The sequence below is a fragment of the Anas acuta genome, chromosome 25, assembly GCF_963932015.1.
Source record: "Anas acuta chromosome 25, bAnaAcu1.1, whole genome shotgun sequence".
Lineage (NCBI taxonomy): Eukaryota > Metazoa > Chordata > Aves > Anseriformes > Anatidae > Anas > Anas acuta.
This window is the reverse complement of record NC_089003.1, coordinates 4,986,586-5,009,454: the sequence shown is the minus strand read 5'-3', so window position 1 is coordinate 5,009,454 and position 22,869 is coordinate 4,986,586. Positions and strand designations below refer to the sequence as shown.

Genomic DNA, 22,869 nt, shown 5'->3' with positions numbered 1-22,869 from the left:
AGCTGAACACAGCACTCCAGGTGGGGTCTCACTGAAGCAGAGATACTGAATGTTTTCTTTGCTACACTCTTTGCTTCAAGGACTTCCCCACGGGACTCCTGAACTCTGGAGGAGGAGAAAGAGTCTGGGAAGTGGAGATCTCCACCCTTGTTGAGAAGGGAGTGGTTCGGTAGCATCTGAATGGGATCAGCGCTCACAAATCCATGGGTCCTGATGTGATGCATCCACGTATGCTAAGAGAGTTGGCAGAGGTGATCACCAAACCATTCTCTATCATCTTTGAAAGGTCCTGGAGAACAGGAGAGGTGCCTGAAGATTGGAGGATAGCCATTGTCACTCCGGTCTTCAAGAAGGGCAAGAAGGAGTATCTGGGAAACTACAGGCCAGTCAGTCTCAGCTCTGTCCCTGGAAAGGTCTTGGAACGGCTTGTTCTGGATGCCATCTCCAAGCAATTGGAAGAAAAGAAGGTTATGAGGAATCACAGAATCACAGAATTGTCTAGGTTGGAAGAGACCTCAAGATCACCTAGTCCAACCTCTGACCTAACACTAACCAGTCCTCCACTAAACCATATCCCTAAGCTCTACATCTAAACATCTTTTAAAGACCTCCAGGAATGGTGACACCACCACTTCCCTGGGCAGCCCATTCCAATGCCTAACAACCCTTTCGGTAAAGAAGTTCTTCCTAATATCCAACCTAAAACACCTCTGGTGCAACTTTAGCCCATTCCCCTTCGATCTGTCGCCAGGCACATGGGAGAATAGACCAACCTCCACCTCGCTACAGCCTCCTTTAAGGTACCTGTAGAGAGTGATAAGGTCACCCCTGAGCCTCCTCTTCTCCAGGCTGAACAAGCCCAGCTCCCTCAGCTGCTCCTGGTAGGACTTGTTCTCCAGACCCCTCACCAGCTTTGTTGCCCTTCTCTGGACTCGCTCAAGCACCTCCATGTCCTTCTTGTAGTGAGGGGCCCAAAACTGAACACAGTACTCAAGGTGCGGCCTCACTAGAGCTGAGTACAGGGGGACGATCACTTCCCTAGACCTGCTGGCCACACTGCTTCTTATGCAAGCCAGGATGCTGCTGGCCTTCTTGGCCCCCAGAGCACACTGCTGGCTCATATTCAGCCAACTATCAACCAATACTCCCAGGTCCTTCTCCGCCAGGCAACTTTCCAAGCACGCATCTCCCAGCCTGTAGCTCTGCTTGGGGTTGTTGTGCCCCAGGTGCAGGACCCGGCACTTGGCCTTGTTGAACTTCATACGGTTGGCCTCAGCCCATCGGTGCAGCCTATCCAGATCCTCCTGCAGAGCCTTCCTACCCTCGAGCAGATTGACACATGCATCTAACTTGGTGTCATCTGCAAACTTACTGAGGGTGCACTCAATCCCCTCATCCAAATCATTGATAAAGACATTAAAGAGGACTGGCCCCAGTACCAAGCCCTGGGGAACGCCACTAGTGACCGGAGTAGTCAGCGTGGACTCACCAAGGGGATGTCGTGCTCAACCAACCTCATTGCCTTCTGTAATGGCATCAGCAGCTGGGTAAATGAGGGGAGAGCAATGGATGTCATCTACCTTGACTTTAGCAAGCCTTTTGATACTGTCTCCCATGACATCCTACTAGCAAAGCTGAGAATGTGTTGGATAGAGGAATGGACAGTATGGTGGGTTGATAACTGGCTGACTGGCTGAGCTCAGAGGGTGGTGATCAGGTGCGCAGAGTCTGGCTGGAGACCTGTGACTAGCGGTGTTCCCCAGGGGTCGGTGCTGGGTCCAGTCTTGTTCAACATCTTCATCGATGACCTTGATGAGAGAATAGTGTCTGCCCTCAGCAAGTACACTGATGACACAAAGCTGGGAGGAGTGGCTGACATGCCAGAAGGCTGTGCTGCCATTCAGCGAGACCTCGACAGTCTGGAGAGATGCGTAGGAAGAAACCAAATGAGGTTTAAAAAGAGCAAGTGTAGAGTCCTGCACCTGGGAAGGAACAACCACATGTATCAGTACAGGCTGGGGGATGACCTGCTGGAGAGGAGCTGTGGGGAGAAGGACCTGGGGGTCCTGGTGGACAACAGGCTGACTATGAGCCAGCACTGTGCCCTCGTGGCCAAGAGGGCCAATTGGATCCTGGCGTGCATTAAAAGAAGCGTGGCCAGCAGGTCAAGGGAGGTGATCCTCCCCCTCTACTCTGCCCTGGTCAGGCCTCACCTGGAGTACTGTGTCCAGTTCTGAGCTCCCCAGTACAAAGAAGACAAGGATCTCCTGGAAAGAGTCCAGCAGAGGGCCACAAAGATGATACGAGGTCTGGAGCATCTTCTCTATATGGAAACGCTGAGAGAACAGGGTCTATTCAGCCTGGAGAAAAGAAGACCAACAGGGGATCTCATCAATGTGTATAAATACCTGAGGTGTTGCGGGACAGAGGGATTTAGCCAACCTCTTTTCAGTGGATTGCGGGGACAGGACAAGGAGTAATGGCCACAAGACAGAGCAAAGGAAGCAGACTGCTATGAGGCTCCTGATAGTGCCTGTCAGTCAGGGATTTCCACTCCCAGACACTGCAAGGTCCTCCTGGGAGTCAGTGCTGGAGCCAGGCCTATCTCCTCACATCTGTCTTTAAAGGCCTGCCAGCATTATCTCAGAAATGCATCGCAGAGGGGACAGATTCCCACCCAGCCCATGTCTGGCTTGTTCTCCTGAAGGCAAAGGGGCAGGTGCTGCTCCTCTATGTATGGGATTTCACAGCAAATTGGTCACATTTACAAGAGTAAACTGATCCACACCATTCCTTTGGCCAGAGGAATGCTCAGCATTTGGAGTGCTTCCGCATGGCTGCCCATCTAGCACTGTGTTCATAGTTCCTGGGAGCTCTTCCCTCAGGCCCTCTCCAGCAGCTTTGACATGGAGGGCACCTTCTGCCTGAACAGCACCTGGCAATGCCAGGGACATCCAGTCCTGCTGAATGCTTTCATTAAGGCCATGAGCAGTCGGAAGGAGGGCACCCTTGGCCAGTTTGTGCATGGCACAAACCAGGGCACACAGGTGGTGACAGCGTAGGTCACGAGGGGGCTTTGGGGAATGCAGGCAGGCTGGAGAAAATGATTTTCCTCTAAGGCTGGAAGCAGCCCCATAGTAATGCAGGGTGGTTGCTGGCTGCCATGGAAGCAGACCCTCAGGAAAGGGTTTTTGGTGCAAGAGGCAGCCAGCTGCGCACGAGGCAGCAGTGTGCTGTAAGAAATGGCTCAGCCTTCAAAATAGGACTATAATCAAAGTTTACAATTTATTAAAGGAATAGAGGTAAGCAAACAGTGCTGGGTGCGCCAGGAGTCTCTGCTCCACCAAGATGCATACCAGTTACATCAAGCAGCTGATTTTTATGCTCCTAGACTAATACATATTTATTACTACTTCTAAAAAAAACAGGGTTATTATAATTAGTTTCCAGAATCCAAACCCTCCTACTGGAGCATGCGTATCAGTCTCCAGTGGTGTCTCTGGGGGTCCCTGGGGGTCTCTTGTGCTGAAGGCTCAAAGTCTTCCTCCCTCTTGTCCTTCTCCTTTGTCCAACTTGGCTGTATGTCAGAGACTTGTGCAGCGTCCCCTGCAAGCTTTGTCTTTTAGTTGTTCTTCAGTTCTCCCCATCTCCTTAATCTTCTGGCCAGATATGAGAGCCTTGCATAGTGTCCCATGCAATAGTCATAATAGTTAGCAGATATTCTGAAACCCCCCAGATATCAGAGACTTCAAGGAAAAGCCTACAAATATATTTCCCTTCAAGCTCTCTATTGACACGAATTGCTAAAACATTCCTTTGCAAGATACAAGAACTATATGCATTAACCACTCTGTTTTTCTTAGGCTTGTGGTTATAAAAGGGTATGTAAGACAGAAGGTCACATCCATCATACCAAGCGGCCCTAGTGTTACTCCTTATTGACACGAATCAGATGAACACATTTCACAGCGCCCTTGCAGCAAAGGCAACCAATGGCCTACAGAGCTGGGAGGGTCAGGGGGTGTCCCACAGTGCATGGGGCCGGGCAGGTTGGGCGGGGATGAGGCAGGGGCACAGCCACAGAACAGCCAAATTGTGTTTCCTCCATTCTCTTTTGTGCCTCGTTTTAAGAGCTTGTTGTACAGGCTTTGTCCCAAGCCCAAATCCAGGACCTCTGGCGCTGAGACAATATCCTGACAATACAACAACTATCTCTGCTGGACACTCACTCTAATGACATGTGTTGGAACCTTGTATCTTGCCAAAGGACTGAGTCGTTGAGGGGGTTGCTGCACTAGCCAGCGCTGTCGAAGGTCTGCCCTTGGTGCAGGATTCACTCCTGTGTGTGTGTGCAGAGCTGCTGACTGAGCAGAGGGCCGTGGTGGGGTGTCCTTCCCTGCCAGCATGAGAGACCATGGCTCTCCTGAGGGGTTGGGTGCAGGGGGTGAGGAACCCCATCTTCATTGACAGCAGAGGTGGGTGCAGGTCTCTGTGTCTGGCTGGGTTCTGGATGGCAGCGGGAGGCCACTGGGGACACTTGCCCCTTGCTGGGGCTGCCCACCTGCCAGGAGGGGCAAAAAGAGGGAAGCACACAGCAGCCATGTTGGTGCCCTTTTGCCTTACTGCTGACCAAGTGAAATGTCCTAGCCTTCACAGGCCTGCAGCTGTGAGCTAACTGCACAAGTGTGACGCTCCCTGTGCTGGAACACTTCTGGCTGGCCAAGGGGTCCTGGAGCACAGCAAAGACTGGCTGGATTCCTTTCTGACTGCTTTAGCCACTAGTCCATCCCTCTCTTGAGAGCCTTGCTGGGGCAGAGGTGAGCCCCAAGGAGCAGCAGGGGGAGAGCTTTGCTCCACCCTCTGTGCTGAGGTTTAGAGGCTGCTTTGAGCTGGCAGAGGGGGAAGTAAACTCGCAAGCTTGAGCTCCCTCTTTCCAGGCACTACGTGGGCACCCTGTGAAGGCGAGAGCGTGACATGGTCCTGCTTTTCCTGGCAGCCTTGTTGGCACTGTCAGACTTTGGTGAGATGTGACATTCAGGAGGGCAAGCTAGGGGCCAGATGGCATCCCAACATTTCTGGAGGGGGCAAATTGGAGTCCTGCCTCCCTGGAAGAAGTGGAAGTGCTTTCTGTAGGGAGAGCAGAGGCTGAAGACCAGTACGGGAGACAGTCTGGGAGATGTCAGGAGCAACGAGTGTACAGGGATGAATAAGCATCTGCACTTTTCCTTTGCAGATGCCTAGTGTTCTTACATGTATTGTTCATAGATATGGATGGACTCGAAGCCTGGTAAGATACTGCTAAAAAGTAGGTAAGCTGACAGACTTGGGTATGGGAATTGAATAACACCTGCAGAAAGAAGAGTGCATGTGTATTTAGCTCAGCATTTTACAGCCCATGAAAAGGGAGATGGAGAGTGGAGACAGTGAGAAAGTTGGTGAAATGATACACAAAGGAGAGAGAGGATACAGATACATCTTCAAGCAGTGATGAGATGCTGTTCTGGCTTTGCAGGTCATGCACAGAAGGACTCTGTGGTGCAGTTTGCCCAAGAAACTGCCATCCAGGTGGGACACAACGCTACTCTGCACTGCAATTTCTCCACCAGCTTCTTTGCTCCCTATATCTTCTGGTACCAGCAGCGCCTGACCCAGTCCCCTCAGTTCTTGCTGCAGGTGAGCAAGTTCAAGCCTCATGTGCATTCTGAGAGGATCTCCTCTGTGCTCTCCATGGAGAACTCCCAGGTGCTTCTCCACGTGCAAGATGCCAAGCTCCAGGACAGCGCTGTCTACCTGTGTGCACTGAGCCCACACTGGTGCCCTCAGCTTGCAGCTTTATACAGGAAGGTGTGGGTGCTGTGAGGTGCAGTTCCGTCTCATCACAGTTTGCATAGCGCTCTGAGCTGAGCCTGCCCACCAAGGACACCTGGGGCTTGTGGTGAGCCAGCAGCCCCTGCTCCTGATGCCTGGCAGTGTGGTTAGCATAACCAACAGCAAGGCAAATATCCATCATGTGGAAGGAGGCTGCTAATGTGCACCCCTGCCTCCTTGTCTCTCCCTCCCACTGGCCGCAGCATGTGGAGACACCCACCATTGTGGTGAGAAAGGGCATTGGTGTTATCATTCTAGTAATTCAACTAGTAATTTATTTGTAGTAAGCTTTATGTTTTTGTAGTAATTTTTAGTATTTTATTGTAATTTATTTTGTAGTAATAAATTTCTAGTTACAACCACAACCAGTGGCCGGTCCTCATTCTGCCAAGGATCCCTAAGGAACCTGCCAGTGCTCTGTAGTGTTGTGAGACAGAGCTGGGTGTAGTCAGCAGGAGCCTTGTGTTAGAATAATGAATGGTTCCCTTGATAAATGGGCCACACTGTGAAAGGGTTTTCTTGGAAATGGAAGGCAAGATGCAAAGCAGCGATGGCTAAGGTCAATACACCACAATCTAAATGCCTCAATAAATGAATTTAATAACTGGAAAGATGTGTGTAATATAAGGAATGAGAAAAGGAAGGAAGGAGCGTGCTGGTTATTAGCTGCAACGTGGAAAATTGAGAAGGAGTGGGCTGGAAGTTTAGAGGAAGAAAACAGAAGGTTGGAAAGGGAATTATCAGCCAAAGAAACAAGTGTTTTGGCTGTTGCAGAACAGTGCTTTGATGATGTCGAGGACTTTTCCGCTTCTCTGGGCTTGGACTGGCGCACGCTCCGTTGGGTTAGAAACTGGCTGGATAGCTGGGCCCAAAGAGTCGTGGTAAATGGAGCCAAGTCCAGTTGGAGACCAGTCACTAGTGGCGTCCCCCAGGGCTTGGTGCTGGGGCCGGTCCTCTTTAACATCTTCATCAATGATCTGGATGACGGCATTGAGTGCACCCTCAGTAAGTTTGCACATGACACCAAGTTAGGTGCGTGTGTCGATCTGCTCGAGGGTAGGAAGGCTCTGCAGGAGGATCTGGATAGGCTGCACCGATGGGCTGAGGTCAACTGTATGAAGTTCAACAAGGCCAAGTGCAGGGTCCTGCACCTGGGGCGCAATAACCCCAAGCAGAACTACAGGCTGGGAGAGGAATGGTTGGAGAGCTGCCTGGCAGAGAAGGACCTGGGAGTATTGGTTGATAGTTGGCTGAATATGAGCTAGCAGTGTGCTCAGGGGGCCAAGAAGGCCAGCAGCATCCTGGCTTGTATCAGAAACACTGTGACCAGCAGGGCTAGGGAGGTGATCATCCCCCTGTACTCGGCTCTGGTGAGGCCGCACCTTGAGTACTGTGTTCAGTTTTGGGCCCCTCGCTACAAGAAGGACATCGAGGTGCTTGAGCGGGTCCAAAGAAGGGCGACAAAGCTGGTGAGGGGCCTGGAGAGCAAGTCCTATGAGGAGCGGCTGAAGGAGCTGGGCTTGTTCAGCCTAGAGAAGAGGAGGCTCAGGGGTGACCTTATTGCTCTGTATAAGTACCTTAAAGGAGGCTGTAGCGAGGTGGGGGTTGGCCTGTTCTCCCACGTGCCTGGTGACAGGACGAGGGGGAATGGGCTAAAGTTATGCCAGGGGAGTTTTAGGTTAGATGTTAGGAAGAATTTCTTTACTGAAAGGGTTGTTAGGCACTGGAATGGGCTGCCCAGGGAGGTGGTGGAGTCACCATCCCTGGAAGTCTTCAAAAGACGTTTAGATGTAGAACTTAGGGATATGGTTTAGTGGGGACTGTTAGTGTTAGGTTAGAGGTTGGACTCGATGATCTTGAGGTCTCTTCCAACCTAGAGATTCTGTGATTCTGTGATTCTCACGCTACCCTCCACCAAGGACGCTGGAGGTGCAGATGAAGGAGAAGGAGACACAACCAGGTAAAAAGTCCAGATTTGTTACCCAGTGTATTCTGAGCCAATCCACAGACATAGTCAAGACATTATTTCAGAATAGTGCAAGTCTGGGTAGCTGTTAGTTTCCCACAAAGCAGGAACCCCTTAAGACTTTCCACTTTCATAAAACCCCTTCTCAATACATTTGCATGTTTGTACAATCCCCGCTCCTCTGAATGGTTACATACTACCATAGTGCTGCCATGACAGAATCATTCTGCACATCCTCAGAGAGGAAGAGTCCCTTGTTGGGCCGGGGTCTCCCAGCACAGGGGCATGATTTTTACTCTTGTAATTAGGATAGTACATGGTGACTTCACATTAGAATACTCCTAATCTTTGTTTTTCAGCTGTCTATTCAAATTGCATTACTAGGTGTTATATTAAAAAGCCAAATGGGTGTCCCTTGTGGCTGATCAGTGTGAGCGCACGTGACCCACTGAATCCATGTCCTTTTTCCTACTGTCTCCTCACTCCTTGCCCTATGGAAAAGGTTGTCCTGCTCCCCTCTAGGCTTGTGCCATCCAACACCCCAATGGAGCCCTGTTCCTCTTGCAAATGCTAGGTTATTCCACCAGAACAGGACACAGCCAGAAAACCTGGGCTGCTGCATAACATGGTTCTTCCCTTCTTTCTGGGGCTGTGGGACAGAAATAAAGGTATCTTCTCCTCCCACAGGAAATAGGAACATCTCTATGGAGCAGATGATCCCAGGGTAGAAAGAACAAGCTCAGTGGGGAAGACTGCCCTGACATCAGCCATGGCCCAGCAGCGCGTGTGCAGAAGAGAAGGCAGATGTAGCTGGGGAGGTGAGGACCCCACTGGGAGAGGAGACGAGAGCAGCCCCTGCACATGATGTGCCTCCCAGAATTCCCAGGACCCCCGACTGTGGCAATGCTCAGTGGTTGCTGCAGCTGGAGGAGGGAGAAACCCCAGGGAGCATTTGGGGCACAGTCAGACCAGAATATATCTTGTCACTGAATCTGCCCTTGTTCCCCCAGCAGAGTCATTTCCGGCAGCTCTGTTCTCTTGGGTCTGGGAGGTGCTTTTCTGACTCTCTCTCCACAGCAAACAGGAGGGTCGGTCTCAGCATGCACCGTGGGTATCTTGTCCTCATTGCCTTCCTGGGGCAACTGCCGGGTAAGTGCTGGCTTTTAATCAAGGTACAAATCTTCTTTCCCCAGAAGGCCCTCGTCAGCCTTAATATATTTATGTGAGGAGCAACTCTTGAATCACAAGGAAAACGTTGCTAAATGTTGTCTCCCATTTCTGGTTGCTTAATGTTGTCTCCCATTTCTGGTTCATGATCTGGTTCTCTCAAGATGCTGTTATTCTTTGAAATTTGGAAAGAGGAGATGGAAAAGAGACCTCTCCTGCTACTTAAGTTCTTTCAGTCCGTCTCTTTTCTGCGTCTCTCTTCTCCTCCACCTGTTGTCACCAGAGAAGTTTTCACCAGTCTCTGCAGTCCCTCATTTCTCCCTTTCCTATAGAAAAAGCCAGATTGTGTCCAAGTGGATACAGGGACATTAAAGCTCTCCTCCCATGGACATTACCAGGGTGTCCAGTCTGTCTTCTGCCTGATGTCTTCCTGCTGTGGCCTACAGTGTCCTCCTGCTTGTCAGCACAGCCATGGCTCACTCCTGCCACCACTCACCTCAGCTTTGTTTGTACTGATGGGACTTGGAGGCCCCTGAGATGACAGGATCGAGGAAGAAGGTTGAACCTTTTCTCCATAGCTGTGTGGGCCGTTCAACCTGCTGGAGGGTACTGGTCCCAGCACACAAAGCAAGGCATGACAGACAGTGCCCTGGTCCTCTGGGAGAGCAGGCAGGAGGAGCAGGCACACAGCACAGCTCTCCTCAGGGTCTGCTCTGGCCAGGGAGCACTGAGCTCTGCCCCCACACCACCTTGCTGTGCCCTAGCCGTGGGGACCTTTCAGCCCAGTAAAGGACAGAGAGAAAGGACGGGTCTGAATCCACTCCTGTTTGGTTGTCTGGAGATTTCCCCACAGAACTGCTGACCTTCTCTATCTTCCAGAAACCATGGGGCAGGTGTCTGTCACCCAGGAAGAAGGACAAGTCTCCGTGGAGCAGGGAAACACCTTCCAGACCAATTGCACATATGAAACCTCCAGCTTTAATGGCTTGCTCTGGTACGAGCAGAAGAAGGGACAAGCCCCTCAGCTGATTTCCTATCAAGCAAGAGCAGGCACCAAGCAGAGGGACCGTTTCACCACGGAGCTGAACACTAAGGGGAAATCCAGTGTTCTGCGGCTGAAGGAAGTCGAGCTTTCTGACAGCGCCTTGTACCTCTGTGCTGTAAGTGACACCCTGGTGCAGGAAGCTGCCCTGGCTGTGCAACAACTCTGGAGGAGGAGGGGACTTACTCTCCAGAAGGATTTTGTCATTTCCAAGACAAAGGTGAATGAATCTCCAAATTGTGAATATGCTCCTCCATCTCAGACTTCAGTGTTAGCCAGGAGATAATTCTGGCTCAGGAGCACCTATTGATTATTGCTCTAACCCAGGAAATAGATATGTTATGCATAGAAGGTCTTGGTCCCAGCGTGAGAGCTGGGTCTGGGGCGCAGACTAAGGCCAGACCCCAGAGAGGCCTGGCTAAAGGTTCCATCCAGTGATGGCGCTGCACCACCCAGATGGCTGGCCAGGCCAGACTGGTAAGATTAGGCCAGGCCAGGCACAGGCACACACTCAGCAAAGCTGGGGCAGGGCTATGCTAGGCCTGAGCTTGTGCAGAGACCCTGGGCTAGGGGTCAGGCCAGAGCTGTAAGATGTGGTTGCCTGGGCTTTGGTGGGCTTGGTTCTGATGCTTGTTGCCCTTGCGCTGCCACCTGAGCTAGCACTGCCTCCCAAAGAACCTGGCCTACGGAGAGGTACCTCCATCCTCACACCATGGAGCAATAGCCCCATCCCCCATCCTGGTCCCATGGCACTGGCAGCATGTACAGTCTGTGTGAAACTAAATCACCCCACACCACAGGACCCCAGGGTTTGCAGATGTGGGAAGGCCCTTGCCTGGGAGTGGAGAGCAGTGGTGCTGCATGAAGCAAAAGGGCCACTACATCCTCATGGCTCTGCGAATGACAGAGGGGCTTGGTGCCTGGGAGAAGATCCCCCAGCGTGTGCCCTGTGGTTGGGCTGGTGCATACCCTGTGCCATTCACGGCCCATACACAGACCTTGCTGAGTGCACAATCAGGTCCCATTCTCACTGCTATGACTCAGCAGAGACTGTGGGATATCTGCCCCCACATGATCTGTTCTCTGGAGCATGGTGCAATTGTGCCACGTATGTAGCCTCAGATCTGGAGCCTGACAAAAGCTGATCCATGCTTGGGGAAAAGACAGCAAGACCGAGCAGCCATGAGTGTTTGGGTATCAGTCCCTGTCCTGGGCCTGAGTTCATGAAAAAGGAGTTGATTTTACAGGGACTGGGGGCTCCAGTGTGTGACCAGATGGGACTGGTACCAGTACGAACCTGTGGATCCCCTCAGCCCTATGTATCGTGGCAACAGCTGGGCCATGCCAGACACTGTGCTGAAATCTTATAGGGATGCACAGGGAAGCTGTACCTGCTCTCCATGCCCAGACATGATACCCATGATCAGGTGGTGCCGGAAAGGTGAACATGGAGGCGAGACAGACGGCCACCCCCAAGATAATTTCCCATTCCCAGTTTCTGCAATCCTTTGAGATCATCTTTGTCTGAACCTCCATCCCCAGCACAGCTCCACCCATAGCAAGACGAACACTCTTCCCCAAGAGCTGGGGCCTACAATGTCAACAGCGCTTGTCTAGGCAGAGATGCCACAAGTCAAGGACTGGTGGCCATTGGTTGTGGAGGAACTAGGGATGTCTTCCTCACCTTCAAGAGACACTGCCTGAAAGAGGAATTGCTGCAGTATGTCCTACTCTCCAGTGCCTAGAGGAATGAGGCAGTGCCCCCAGCCTATTCCCACTAAGGAATGGTTTTCTCCCTTGGCCATCAGTATCCAGATGAAAAGACCACACAGGGACACACTCAGGGTTGCTGCAAATGTTTATCAAGGCTCAGGAGGGAAAGGAGGTGACTCCAAGAGGAGGCCCCGAGATCGTAGCACAGCAGGAGCAGACAAAAATCTGTTCAGCTTTTCCAATGGCAGACTTGCAACAGGGCATCAATCTACCTGGCCCACATGGGGAGAGGGTCTACCAGGTCTCTCCAGGATGGTTTCTGGGGGTCTCATGCAAAGCAGAGGGCAAGAAAGCAAAGAAAGAAAAAGAGCGTGTGGAAAACAGGTTAGGTAGACATAGGCCATGTTGTCATAAGACTCCAGGCTGGCCCCTTCCTATCTGTCTTTACAGAACAAGCCAGAGAGGATCAGGTCCTCTCAGAACAACAGCACAAAGTTTGCACTTCGATCCATTCTTGTCCAGCAGCATGTTCTGAGTTCCTGGGGTCCTGGTCTGGGGCACTGTCTGGCATCTTTAGCAGGGACGGCACCTGCTGCCACAGTAGCGGCTGGTAATGCAGGAGAGGTCACAGCACCCAGAATTGATGGGGACACCGTCACAGCTGAGGATGCTGCCAACGGCAGCAGAGGTGGAGGATCCCACAGCCGTGTTCTGCGGGAAGGAGCTGAGGATGGGGCCGGGCAGGGTCACCACCACGGGAGAGGGCTGGATGACGATGGTGGAGTTCTGGCACTGCCTGACGCAGGGCTCATTGCAGCTGCTGGCCAGCGGGGTTGGGCCGCACGGCTGGCATGGCTGGCACTGGTCATAGCAGGACATGTCTGGGGGCAGGAGGTTCACCTGGGAGAGAGGGCAGATAGAAAGCTCAACATGGGGATGCATGAGGAGCAGCCTGCCACCACATCCTAACAGATCCAAGGCACAGGCAGTACTGTGAGCTGGAGGCTGTGCAGGGATGTGCGAGGCATTCTTGGCTGCATCCTGACAGGGCCCAAAAAGAGCCACCGCAGCCAGGATACACCCTAGGCTCCAGCATAAGAGCCATCACACCAAAGGCCCAATCTTCCTCCATGACAAACCTTCTACCCCTTGACTCTCCCACAACCAGCACTCCGAAGATTTGGCAGGACATGCAGCTGATAGCAGCTGAAAGGTCCAAGGAACTGAGTCCTCCTGTGGGAGAATGAGGGGGACAAGAAGGGGCTTCACACTCACCTGGTTCCCAACAAGTAGAAGGCCAGAGACGTGGATGAGAGAGCACAGAGCTGGGCTGGCTTTTATAGTGGGCCTTAGCTGCCCCATGTCCAGAGGCATCCCTTGAAGCAGGGACTATTTTCTGACAAGCTGCTCTTGAATGCAAAACATCCCACCTAATGATACGGGATGTGTGTTGCCTTCCTGTGATGCTGCTTTTCATTTCCTGCTTTATGCCCTTTCCCCAAAGAAGGCAACTCCTGAGTGGCAGGTAGGGAGGCCCAAGTATTTCCAGGCAACACATGTCAGTGTGGGCAGAAGACTCAGCTCACGTGCTGGAAGAGTCCAGTAAAGGCAAATGTTGTCAGTCTGGGTGACTTCCTAGGGACTCTCTGGGGCCCCTTTGGCTACAGGTGACCCAGCTCCTGCCTGTGACCCTAACCCTGCTGACACTGCCCTCAGGGAAAACCTGCTGGCCTGTTTTGCCTCCTCCTGCTCTGACCCAGGGATGTCTGTAAAGGGGGAGAGGTTGTGCAGGGCCCTTTCTGGATCACAAAAGAAAGGTCCAACAGGTCAGTGGCTGTTTTAGTTAGAAGGAATAACAAGATGAATGTACACAGAAAGGAATGCTTTCATGTGCAGGTGATCCTGCCTTCTACCAGCATCGGACAGAGCTGGGTGGGTTTTCCCAAGACACACAATGCAGATCCTGTACATAGAGAATTCCTTCTTCACTCCCATAACTTGATGCCTTTCATTTCTTGCTTCAAAAAAAGAAATAAAATCATACATCTTCTCCTTACATGATGCAAGCTTATTTCTGTCATGACACCCACCAGTGATCAGTCGGGGCACTCCAGCACTTTCCTTACCACTGCTACTCAGCCTAACAAATGGGATTCTCAGGCCTTAAGTGCAAGGCCCAAGAAAGCTGACATTGTCTTGTCAAGAGCCCTGGCTCCGGTGCCTTCTGCAAGACTCCCAGTCCACCTCCCCTCTCTATCACGTTAAATATGTACTTGGACCAAATGCTGTCCAGAATCTTTGCTGCACACTGTGTCACGTTCATGCACATGTTCCTCCCTTGTGGGTACTTGCCTGTACTGGGGCTGCCTGGGATAGACTCAGCATTCCCCACAGCAGCCCCTAGAGTGTTGTGCTCTGCACTTGGAGCGAGAACAGCATTGCCATCACACCAACCTTTGGGCTACATTGGAGCAGTGGTGACACAGCATCAAGACTCTCTCCAAGCCCCAAAAGGCAGAAGGTATGCAGGTGGGCAGAGGTTGGGAGCGGACATCACCAGGGCAGCTGACCTAAACCAACCAAAGGGATATTCCATACTGAATGATATCACGCTCAGCAGTGAAGATGTGAAAGGGGAATGAAAACCAGGGGTGGGCATACTGAGTCAGTGCTTCCAAAGACTTCGACGAACATCACTTGCTGATGGGAAGTGGAGTATAATTTTCTCTCAATTTGTTTCCAAACACCCTTCACTCTTTTGTTTTATAATTTTTCTTTCTTTTTCATTTAATTATATTATACCTATCTACACTTGTAAGCCCTTTAGCTTAAATCACATTCTCTCCCAACATCTTGCTTTCAGCAGGGGGTGTGAGAGAGCTGTGTTGTGGAGTTTAGTTGGCAAGAAGAGAGGAAGAAGGAACCTGAGAGCAGCTGAACAATCACAAAACAAAAATAGCCTAGAAGTGCCCACAGCACACATGCTGAAATGTGTCCTTCTGTATCTGTATACCACTGCCTCACGAACCGAGGAAGTTCATTGCCAATTTCAGTCCCCAACAAGGATTGGCCCACAACACTTTGGATCCTTTCTTTAATTCTGTACCACAGAATTCAGAGTGTAAGAGCATGGTGGCAGTCACCCCTCCCTGCCTCTCCAGGCCAGGACACATATGCACTCCACATGGCTAGAGAGTTCAAAAGGATGGTGTTGGCTTTATGGACAAGGAGAAAGGCTGAGAAATCCTGCCCTCTTCGAGCAGGCCCAGCCCTGCGTGGATCTGCTGCTGGTACGGTGTCAGTAGTGTATCAGGTGGGACAGAGGTCCCCCATGGGGAAACCAGTGCCACATATATGTCTGGGAATCATGCGCCTGGTGCTGAATCATGCAGGGCGTGAAACCTTGGGCAGAAATTGCAGTGAATGAGAGGAGCATGGGTCCTGGTGTTGCTGTGTTGTGGGAGGAAGGACGACAAACCCTGTAGGTGCCACACCTAGAGCCAAACAGACATGTGCATTGTCTTTTCCCATTTCACAGAAGGATGCAAAGGAGACAGAGCTGGACTCTGGAGATGAAGCATACTTGGTCTAGGGCCAATAAGTGAAAGTTCAGAAACGGGTAGTTTTGGTTAGATACATGGAAGAAACATGTGTGTGCTGGAGATGCAGCCTGTGATTCTCTGGAGGGTTTCTCAGGTGACCTCTCATTAGGACTGCTCAGGAAGCATGGGGCAACATGCACAGTCATCGCATCTCAGCCTTGGAGGGATGCTGTTGACTGTTTCTGTTAATTCCCGGGGTGACCGTTGATCACATACCGATATCATTCATGACATCAAAAGCGGGCGGAGGGAACAGCACTCATGTACACTGCTGCTCATGTCAAAAGATGCATTAATTCATGGGTGCACTCACAGACACTCCTGGATGCATCCTGAAGTATATTTGGGCAGACACAAAGATAGGTGTGCACACAGTGAAGAAAGCAAATACTGCCCTCCTGAACTCCAGGGTTCTGATTTTACATTTTACTCTATCTGAAGGAACATCCTGGCTTGCTGAGGCCCTGCTGTGTTTTACCTCCAGAAGATATCGAGTGGTGGAAGGCAATGACTCCTGAGCAGCAACTCTATCTCCTTCCCACAGGAGTGAGGGGAAAGTCTAGAGAGAGGTTTCTTTTGTTGCTGCTGGGTTTGTCTAAGAGCTGAGAGCTGCTGCTCTTCATCCTGGACTCAGATATCTACCTCTTGCTCCAGACTGGGAATACACTCGTGACGGCGGTGCCCAACACATCCTTGCATCGTTTTGTGTCGTTTGTCTTTGGAAACATCCCATTCACTGACATGTGCTATGTCTTGGTCAGGATGCCTCTTTTTCTTTTAGGTGCTTTCTCATCAGATAGGACAATTTACTTTTCCAGCTGTGTGGTCTGGTGATTAAAGAGCCAAATGGATGTCCCTTGTGGCCCATCATTGTAAATGCATGTGACCCACTGAACCCACATCCTTTTTCCTGCTGACTCCTCACTCCTTGCCCTATGGAACAGATTGTCCTGCTCCCCTCTGGGCTTGTGCCATCCAACACCCCAATGGAGCCCCGTTCTTCTTGCAAATGCTAGGTTATCCCACCAGAACAGGACACAGTCAGAAAACCTGGGCTGCTGCATAGCATGGTTCCTCCCTTCTTTCTGGAAATGTGGAAGAGAAATCAAAGTGTTTCTCCTCCCACAGGAAATAGGAACATCTCTATGGAGCAGAGGACCCCAGGGTAGAAAGAACAAGCTCAGTGGGGAAGACTGCCCTGACATCAGCAATGGCCAAGCAGTGTGTGTGCAGAAGAGAAGGCAGATGTAGCTGGGGAGGTGAGGACCCCACTGGGAGAGGAGACGAGAGCAGCCCCTGCACATGATGTGCCTCCCAGAATTTCCAGGACCCCTGACTGTGGCAATCCTCAGTGGTTGCTGCAGCTGGAGGAGGGAGAAACCCCAGGGAGCATTTGGGGCACAGTCAGACCAGAATATATCTTGTCACTGAATCTGCCCTTGTTCCCCCAGCAGAGTCATTTCCGGCAGCTCTGTTCTCTTGGGTCTGGGAGGTGCTTTTCTGACTCTCTCTCCACAGCAAACAGGAGGGTCGGTCTCAGCATGCACCGTGGGTATCTTGTCCTCATTGCCTTCCTGGGGCAACTGCCGGGTAAGTGCTGGCTATTAATCAAGACATAAATCTTCTTTTCCTTGGAAGCCATCGTCAGCATTACCACATTTATGTGGGGAACAGCTTTTGAATCACAGGGAAAATATTGGTAAATGTTGTCTCCCATTTCTGGTGCTTGGAATAGTTCTCTCATGATGCTGTTACTCTTCAAACTTTGCAAATGGAGGTGCAAAAGAGATGTCTCCTGTTTATCTTCTTTTCAGTTCATGTCTTTTCTGCATCTCTCTTCTGGTCCACCTACTGTCACCAGAGAAGGTTTCATCAGTCTCTGCAGTCCCTCATTTTGCCCTTTCCTATAGAAACAGACAGATTGTGTCCAAGTGGATACAGGGACATGAAAGCTCTCCTCCCATGGACATTACCAGGGTGTCCAGTCTGTCTTCTGCCTGATGTGTGAGGCAGGAGGAGCAGGCACACAGCACAGCTCTCCTCAGGGTCCGCTCTGTCCAGGGAGCTCTGAGCTCTGCCCCCACACCACCTTGCTGTGCCCCAGCCCTGGAGACCTTTCAGCCCAGTAAAGGACAAGGGGCTTTATCTCCCACAGGTCTGAATTCACTCCTGTTTGGCTGTCTGGAGATTTCCCCACAGAACTGCTGAACTTCTCTTTCTTCCAGAAACCACGGGGCAGGTGTCCGTCACCCAGCAAGAAGGACAAGTCACTGTGGAGCAGGGAAACACCTTCCAGACCCATTGCATGTACCAGAGCTCCACACTTGATGCCTGGCTCTGGTACCAGCAGAAGAAGGGACAAGCCCCTCAACTGATTTCTTATCAAGCAGGAGCAGGCACCAAGCAGAAGGACCGTTTCACCACGGAGCTGAACACTGAGAGGAAATCCAGTGTTCTGCGGCTGAAGGAAGTCGAGCTTTCTGACAGCGCCTTGTACTTCTGTGCTGTGAGTGACACCCTGGTGCAGGAAGGTGCCCTGGCTGTGCAACAACTCTGGATGTGGAGGGGACTTGTTCTCCAGAAGGATTCTGTCATTTCCAAGACAATTGTGAATCTCCAAATTGTGAATATGCTCCTCCATCTCAGACTTCAGTGTTAGCCAGGAGATAATTCTGGCTCAGAAGCACCTATTGATTATTGCTCTAACCCAGGCAAGAGATGTGTTATGCGTAGAAAGTCTCGGTCCCAGCATGAGAGCTGGGCCGGGGCTAATACCTGATAGGCCAGACTCCAGAGAGGCCTGGATGAAGGCTCCATCCAGTGATGGCCCTGCACCACCTAAGAGGCTGGCTAGGCCAGGCTGACAAGATTTGGCCAGCCCAGGCACAGGCACACAGGCAGCAGAGCTGGGGCAATGCCATGCTAGGCCTGAGCATGAGCAGAGTCTTTGGACTAGGGGCCAAGAGTCCTTGTGAAAGTAAAGCACCCCCACACCACAGGGCCCCGAGGTGTGCTACTGTGGGAAGGCCCTCACCTGGGTGTGGAGAGCAGTGGGGCTACATGGAGCACAAGGGCCACATCATCCTCATGGCTCTGGGAATGACAGAGGAGCTTGGTGCCTGGGAGAAGATCCCCCAGCGTGTGCCCTGTGGTTGGGCTGGTGCATACCCTGTGACATTCACGGCCCATACACAGACCTTGCTGAGTGCACAATCAGGTCCCATTCACACTGCTATGTCTCAGCAGAGACTGTGGGATACCTGCCCCCACAGAATGTCTTTTCTGGAGCATGGTGCAATTGTGCCACCTATGAGGTCTCTGAGTTCCAGGGCCTGATGAAAGCTGATCCATGCTTGGGGAAAAGAAAGCAAGACTGAGCAGCCGTGAGTGTTTGGGCATTGGTCCCTGCCCTGGGCCTGCCTTCATGAAAAAGGAATTGAGTTCACAAGGCCTGGAGGCTCCAGTGTGTGGCCTGATGGGACTGGTACCAGTACAAACCTGTGGATCCCCTCAGCCCTATGCATCTTGGTAACAGCTGGGTCATGCCAGACGCTGTGCTGTAGTGTAATGGGGATGCACGGGGAAGCTGTTCCTGCTCTCCATGCCCAGACATGATCACAGAATCACAGAATCACAGAATCACAGAATCTCTAGGTTGGAAGAGACCTCAAGATCATCGAGTCCAACCTCTAACCTAACACTAACAGTACCCACTAAACCATATCCCTAAGTTCTACATCTAAACGTCTTTTGAAGACTTCCAGGGATGGTGACTCCACCACCTCCCTGGGCAGCCCGTTCCAGTGCCTAACAACCCTTTCAGTAAAGAAATTCTTCCTAACATCTAACCTAAAACTCCCCTGGCATAACTTTAGCCCATTCCCCCTCGTCCTGTCACCAGGCACATGGGAGAACAGGCCAACCCCCACCTCGCTACAGCCTCCTTTAATGTACTTATACAGAGCAATAAGGTCACCCCTGAGCCTCCTCTTCTCTAGGCTGAACAAACCCAGCTCCTTCAGCCGCTCCTCATAGGACTTGCTCTCCAGGCCCCTCACCAGCTTTGTCGCCCTTCTTTGGACCCGCTCAAGCACCTCGCCCATGATTAGGTGGTAGAGGAAATGTGAAAGTTGATGAGGGACAGAGGGCCATTGCCAAGACAATTACCCATTCCCAGTTTCTGCTATCCTTTGAGATCATCTTTGTCTGAACCTCCATCCCCAGCACAGCTCCACCCAAAGCAAGACGAACACTCTTCCCCAAGAGCCGGGGCCTACAATGTCAACAGCGCTTGTCTAGGCGGAGATGCCACAAGTCACGGACTGGTGGCTATTGGCTGTGGAGGAACTAAAGATGTCTTCCTCACCTTCAAGAGACACTGCCTGAAAGATGAATTGCTGCAGTATGCCCCACCCTCCAGTGCCTAGAGGAATGAGGCAGTGCCCCCAGCCTATTCCCACTAAGGAATGGTTTTCTCCCTTGGCCATCAGTATCCAGATGAAAAGACCACACAGGGACACACTCAGGGTTGCTGCAAATGTTTATCAAGGCTCAGGAGGGAAAGGAGGACACTCCAAGAGGAGGCCCCAAGATCGTAGCACAGCAGGAGCAGACAAAAATCTGTTCAGCTTTTCCAATGGCAGACTTGCAACAGGGCATCAATCTACCTGGTCCACATGGGGAGAGGGGCTAGCAGGTCTCTCCAGGATGGTTTCTGGGGGCCTCACACAAAGGAGAGGGCAAGAAAGCAAAGAAAGAAAAAGAGCGTGTAGAAAACAGGATAGGAAGACATTGGTCATGTTGTCATAGACTCCGGGCTGGCCCCTTCCTATCTGTCTTTACAGGACAAGCCAGAGATGGTCAGATCCTCTTAAAACAACAACATGAGGTCTCTTCTTCCATCCATTCTTGTCCAGCAGCATGTTGTGAGTTCCTGGGGTCCTGGTCTGGGGCACTGTCTGGCATCTTTAGCAGGGGCGGCACCTGCTGCCACAGTAGCGGCTAGTGATGCAGGAGAGGTCACAGCATCCAGAATTGATGGGGACACCGTCACAGCTGAGGATGCTGCCAACGGCAGCAGAGGTGGAGGATCCCACAGCCGTGTTCTGCGGGAAGGAGCTGAGGATGGGGCCGGGCAGGGTCACCACCACGGGAGAGGGCTGGATGACAATGGTGGAGTTCTGGCACTGCCTGACGCAGGGCTCGTTGCAGCTGCTGGCCAGCGGGGTTGGGCCGCAGGGCTGGCATGGCCGGCACTGGTCGTAGCAGGACATGTCTGGGAGCAGGAGGTTCACCTGGGAGAGAGGGCAGATAAAAAGCTCAACATGGGGATGCATGAGGAGCAGCCTGCCACCACATCCTAACAGATCCAAGGCACAGGCAGTACTGTGAGCTGGAGGCTGTGCAGGGATCTGCGAGGCATTCTTGGCTGCATCTTGACAGGGCCCAAAAAGAGCCACCGCAGCCAGGATACACCCTAGGCTCCAGCATAAGAGCCATCACACCAAAGGCCCAATCTTCCTCCATGACAAACCTTCTACCCCTTGACTCTCCCACAACCAGGAGTCCCAAGATTTGGCAGGACACGCAGCTGATAGCAGCTGAAAGGTCCAAGGAACTGAGTCCTCCTGTGGGAGAATGAGGGGAACAAGAAAAGGCTTCACACTCACCTGGTTCCCAACAAGAAGAAGGCCAGAGAAGTGGATGAGAGAGCACAGAGCTGGGCTGGCTTTTATAGTGGGCCTTAGCTGCCCCATGTCCAGAGGCATCCCTTGAAGCAGGGACTATTTTCTGACAAGCTGCTCTTGAATGCAAAACATCCCACCTAATGATACGGGATGTGTGTTGCCTTCCTGTGATGCTGCTTTTCATTTCCTGCTTTATGCCCTTTCCCCAAAGAAGGCAACTCCTGAGTGGCAGGTAGGGAGGCCCAAGTATTTCCAGGCAACACATGTCAGTGTGGGCAGAAGACTCAGCTCACGTGCTGGAAGAGTCCAGTAAAGGCAAATGTTGTCAGTCTGGGTGACTTCCTAGGGACTCTCTGGGGCCCCTTTGGCTACAGGTGACCCAGCTCCTGCCTGTGACCCTAACCCTGCTGACACTGCCCTCAGGGAAAACCTGCTGGCCTGTTTTGCCTCCTCCTGCTCTGACCCAGGGATGTCTGTAAAGGGGGAGAGGTTGTGCAGGGCCCTTTCTGGATCACAAAAGAAAGGTCCAACAGGTCAGTGGCTGTTTTAGTTAGAAGGAATAACAAGATGAATGTACACAGAAAGGAATGCTTTCATGTGCAGGTGATCCTGCCTTCTACCAGCATCGGACAGAGCTGGGTGGGTTTTCCCAAGACACACAATGCAGATCCTGTCCATAGGGAATTCCTTCTTCACTCCCATAACTTGATGCCTTTCATTTATTGTTTTAAAAAAAGAAATAAAATCATACATCTTCTCCTTACATGATGCAAGCTTATTTCTGTCATGACACCCACCAGTGATCAGTCGGGGCACTCCAGCACTTTCCTTACCACTGCTACTCAGCCTAACAAATGGGATTCTCAGGCCTTAAGTGCAAGGCCCAAGAAAGCTGACATTGTCTTGTCAAGAGCCCTGGCTCCGGTGCCTTCTGCAAGACTCCCAGTCCACCTCCCCTCTCTATCACGTTAAATATGTACTTGGACCAAATGCTGTCCAGAATCTTTGCTGCACACTGTGTCACGTTCATGCACATGTTCCTCCCTTGTGGGTACTTGCCTGTACTGGGGCTGCCTGGGATAGACTCAGCATTCCCCGCAGCAGTCCCTAGAGTGCTGTGCTCTGCACTTGGAGCGAGAACAGCATTGCCAACATGGGGGCTACAGTGGAGCAGTGGTGACACAGCATCAAGACTCTCTCCAAGCCTCCCAAAGCCAGGAGGTATGCAGGTGGGAAAGAGGTGGGGAGAGGACATCACCAGGGCAGCTGACCTAAACAAACCAAACGGATATTCTGTAATCGAACACTCAGCAGTAAAGATGTGAAAGGGGAAGGAAAATCAGGGTGAGTAGACAGGTATACCGAGTCCAGGCTTCCAAAGACATGGAGAAACACTACTTTCTGATGCGAAGTGAAGAATAACTTTCCCTCAATTTGTTTCCAAACAGCCTTTGCTCTTTTTTATTTGTTTTTTATTTTTTTAATCCTTTAATTATGTTATCCCTGTGTCAACATGTAAACCCTTTACCTTAACTCACATTCTTTTTCCACATCTTGCTTTCAGCAGGGGGTGTGAGAGAGCTGTGGTGTGGAATTTAGCTGGTCATCAGTGTGAAACGAGGACAGCCTGTGTGCTGGATTTGTGCAAGTGTCTGTGGATGGCGTTTTGCATGATTCCACGCAGGTGTGCATGAGCAGGTAGGTGTCTGTGAGACCTGTGTGGCCCCTCCTCATAAGAAAATGGGCTGGTCAGCACAGGGCATTCTTCACTGCTCTGTCCATGAGAACAGTTGTACAATCACAGAACAAACCCAGCCCAGAAGT

At 51.6% G+C, this 22,869-nt stretch overlaps 2 protein-coding genes and 1 gene segment (V, D, J or C); 1 reads left to right on the top strand and 2 right to left on the bottom strand.

Moving 5' to 3' along the window:
• The window catches only part of LOC137844377 (T cell receptor alpha variable 9-1-like), a 44,701-nt gene extending 38,560 nt beyond the window's left edge, over window positions 1–6,141 (top strand). The window contains 1 exon segment of the V gene segment in view: window positions 5,513–6,141. Within this exon segment, the coding sequence occupies window positions 5,513–5,859 (347 nt within the window).
• A 5,747-nt stretch (window positions 6,142–11,888) lies between these two features.
• Window positions 11,889–13,738, bottom strand: LOC137844624 (feather keratin Cos1-2-like). Its single transcript, XM_068661096.1, has 2 exons — window positions 13,026–13,738; window positions 11,889–12,656 (listed from the first exon to the last, which is right to left on the bottom strand). Exons 1-2 carry the CDS (start codon window positions 13,128–13,130, stop codon window positions 12,330–12,332), a joined length of 432 nt encoding a protein of 143 aa, XP_068517197.1. The 5' UTR covers window positions 13,131–13,738; the 3' UTR covers window positions 11,889–12,329.
• Window positions 13,739–19,885: 6,147 nt separating this feature from the next.
• Window positions 19,886–21,729, bottom strand: LOC137844384 (feather keratin Cos2-3-like). Its single transcript, XM_068660737.1, has 2 exons — window positions 21,022–21,729; window positions 19,886–20,652 (listed from the first exon to the last, which is right to left on the bottom strand). The coding sequence occupies exons 1-2, from the start codon at window positions 21,124–21,126 to the stop codon at window positions 20,326–20,328; spliced, it is 432 nt and encodes a 143-aa protein (XP_068516838.1). The 5' UTR covers window positions 21,127–21,729; the 3' UTR covers window positions 19,886–20,325.
• Between the last annotated feature and the right edge of the window lie 1,140 nt (window positions 21,730–22,869).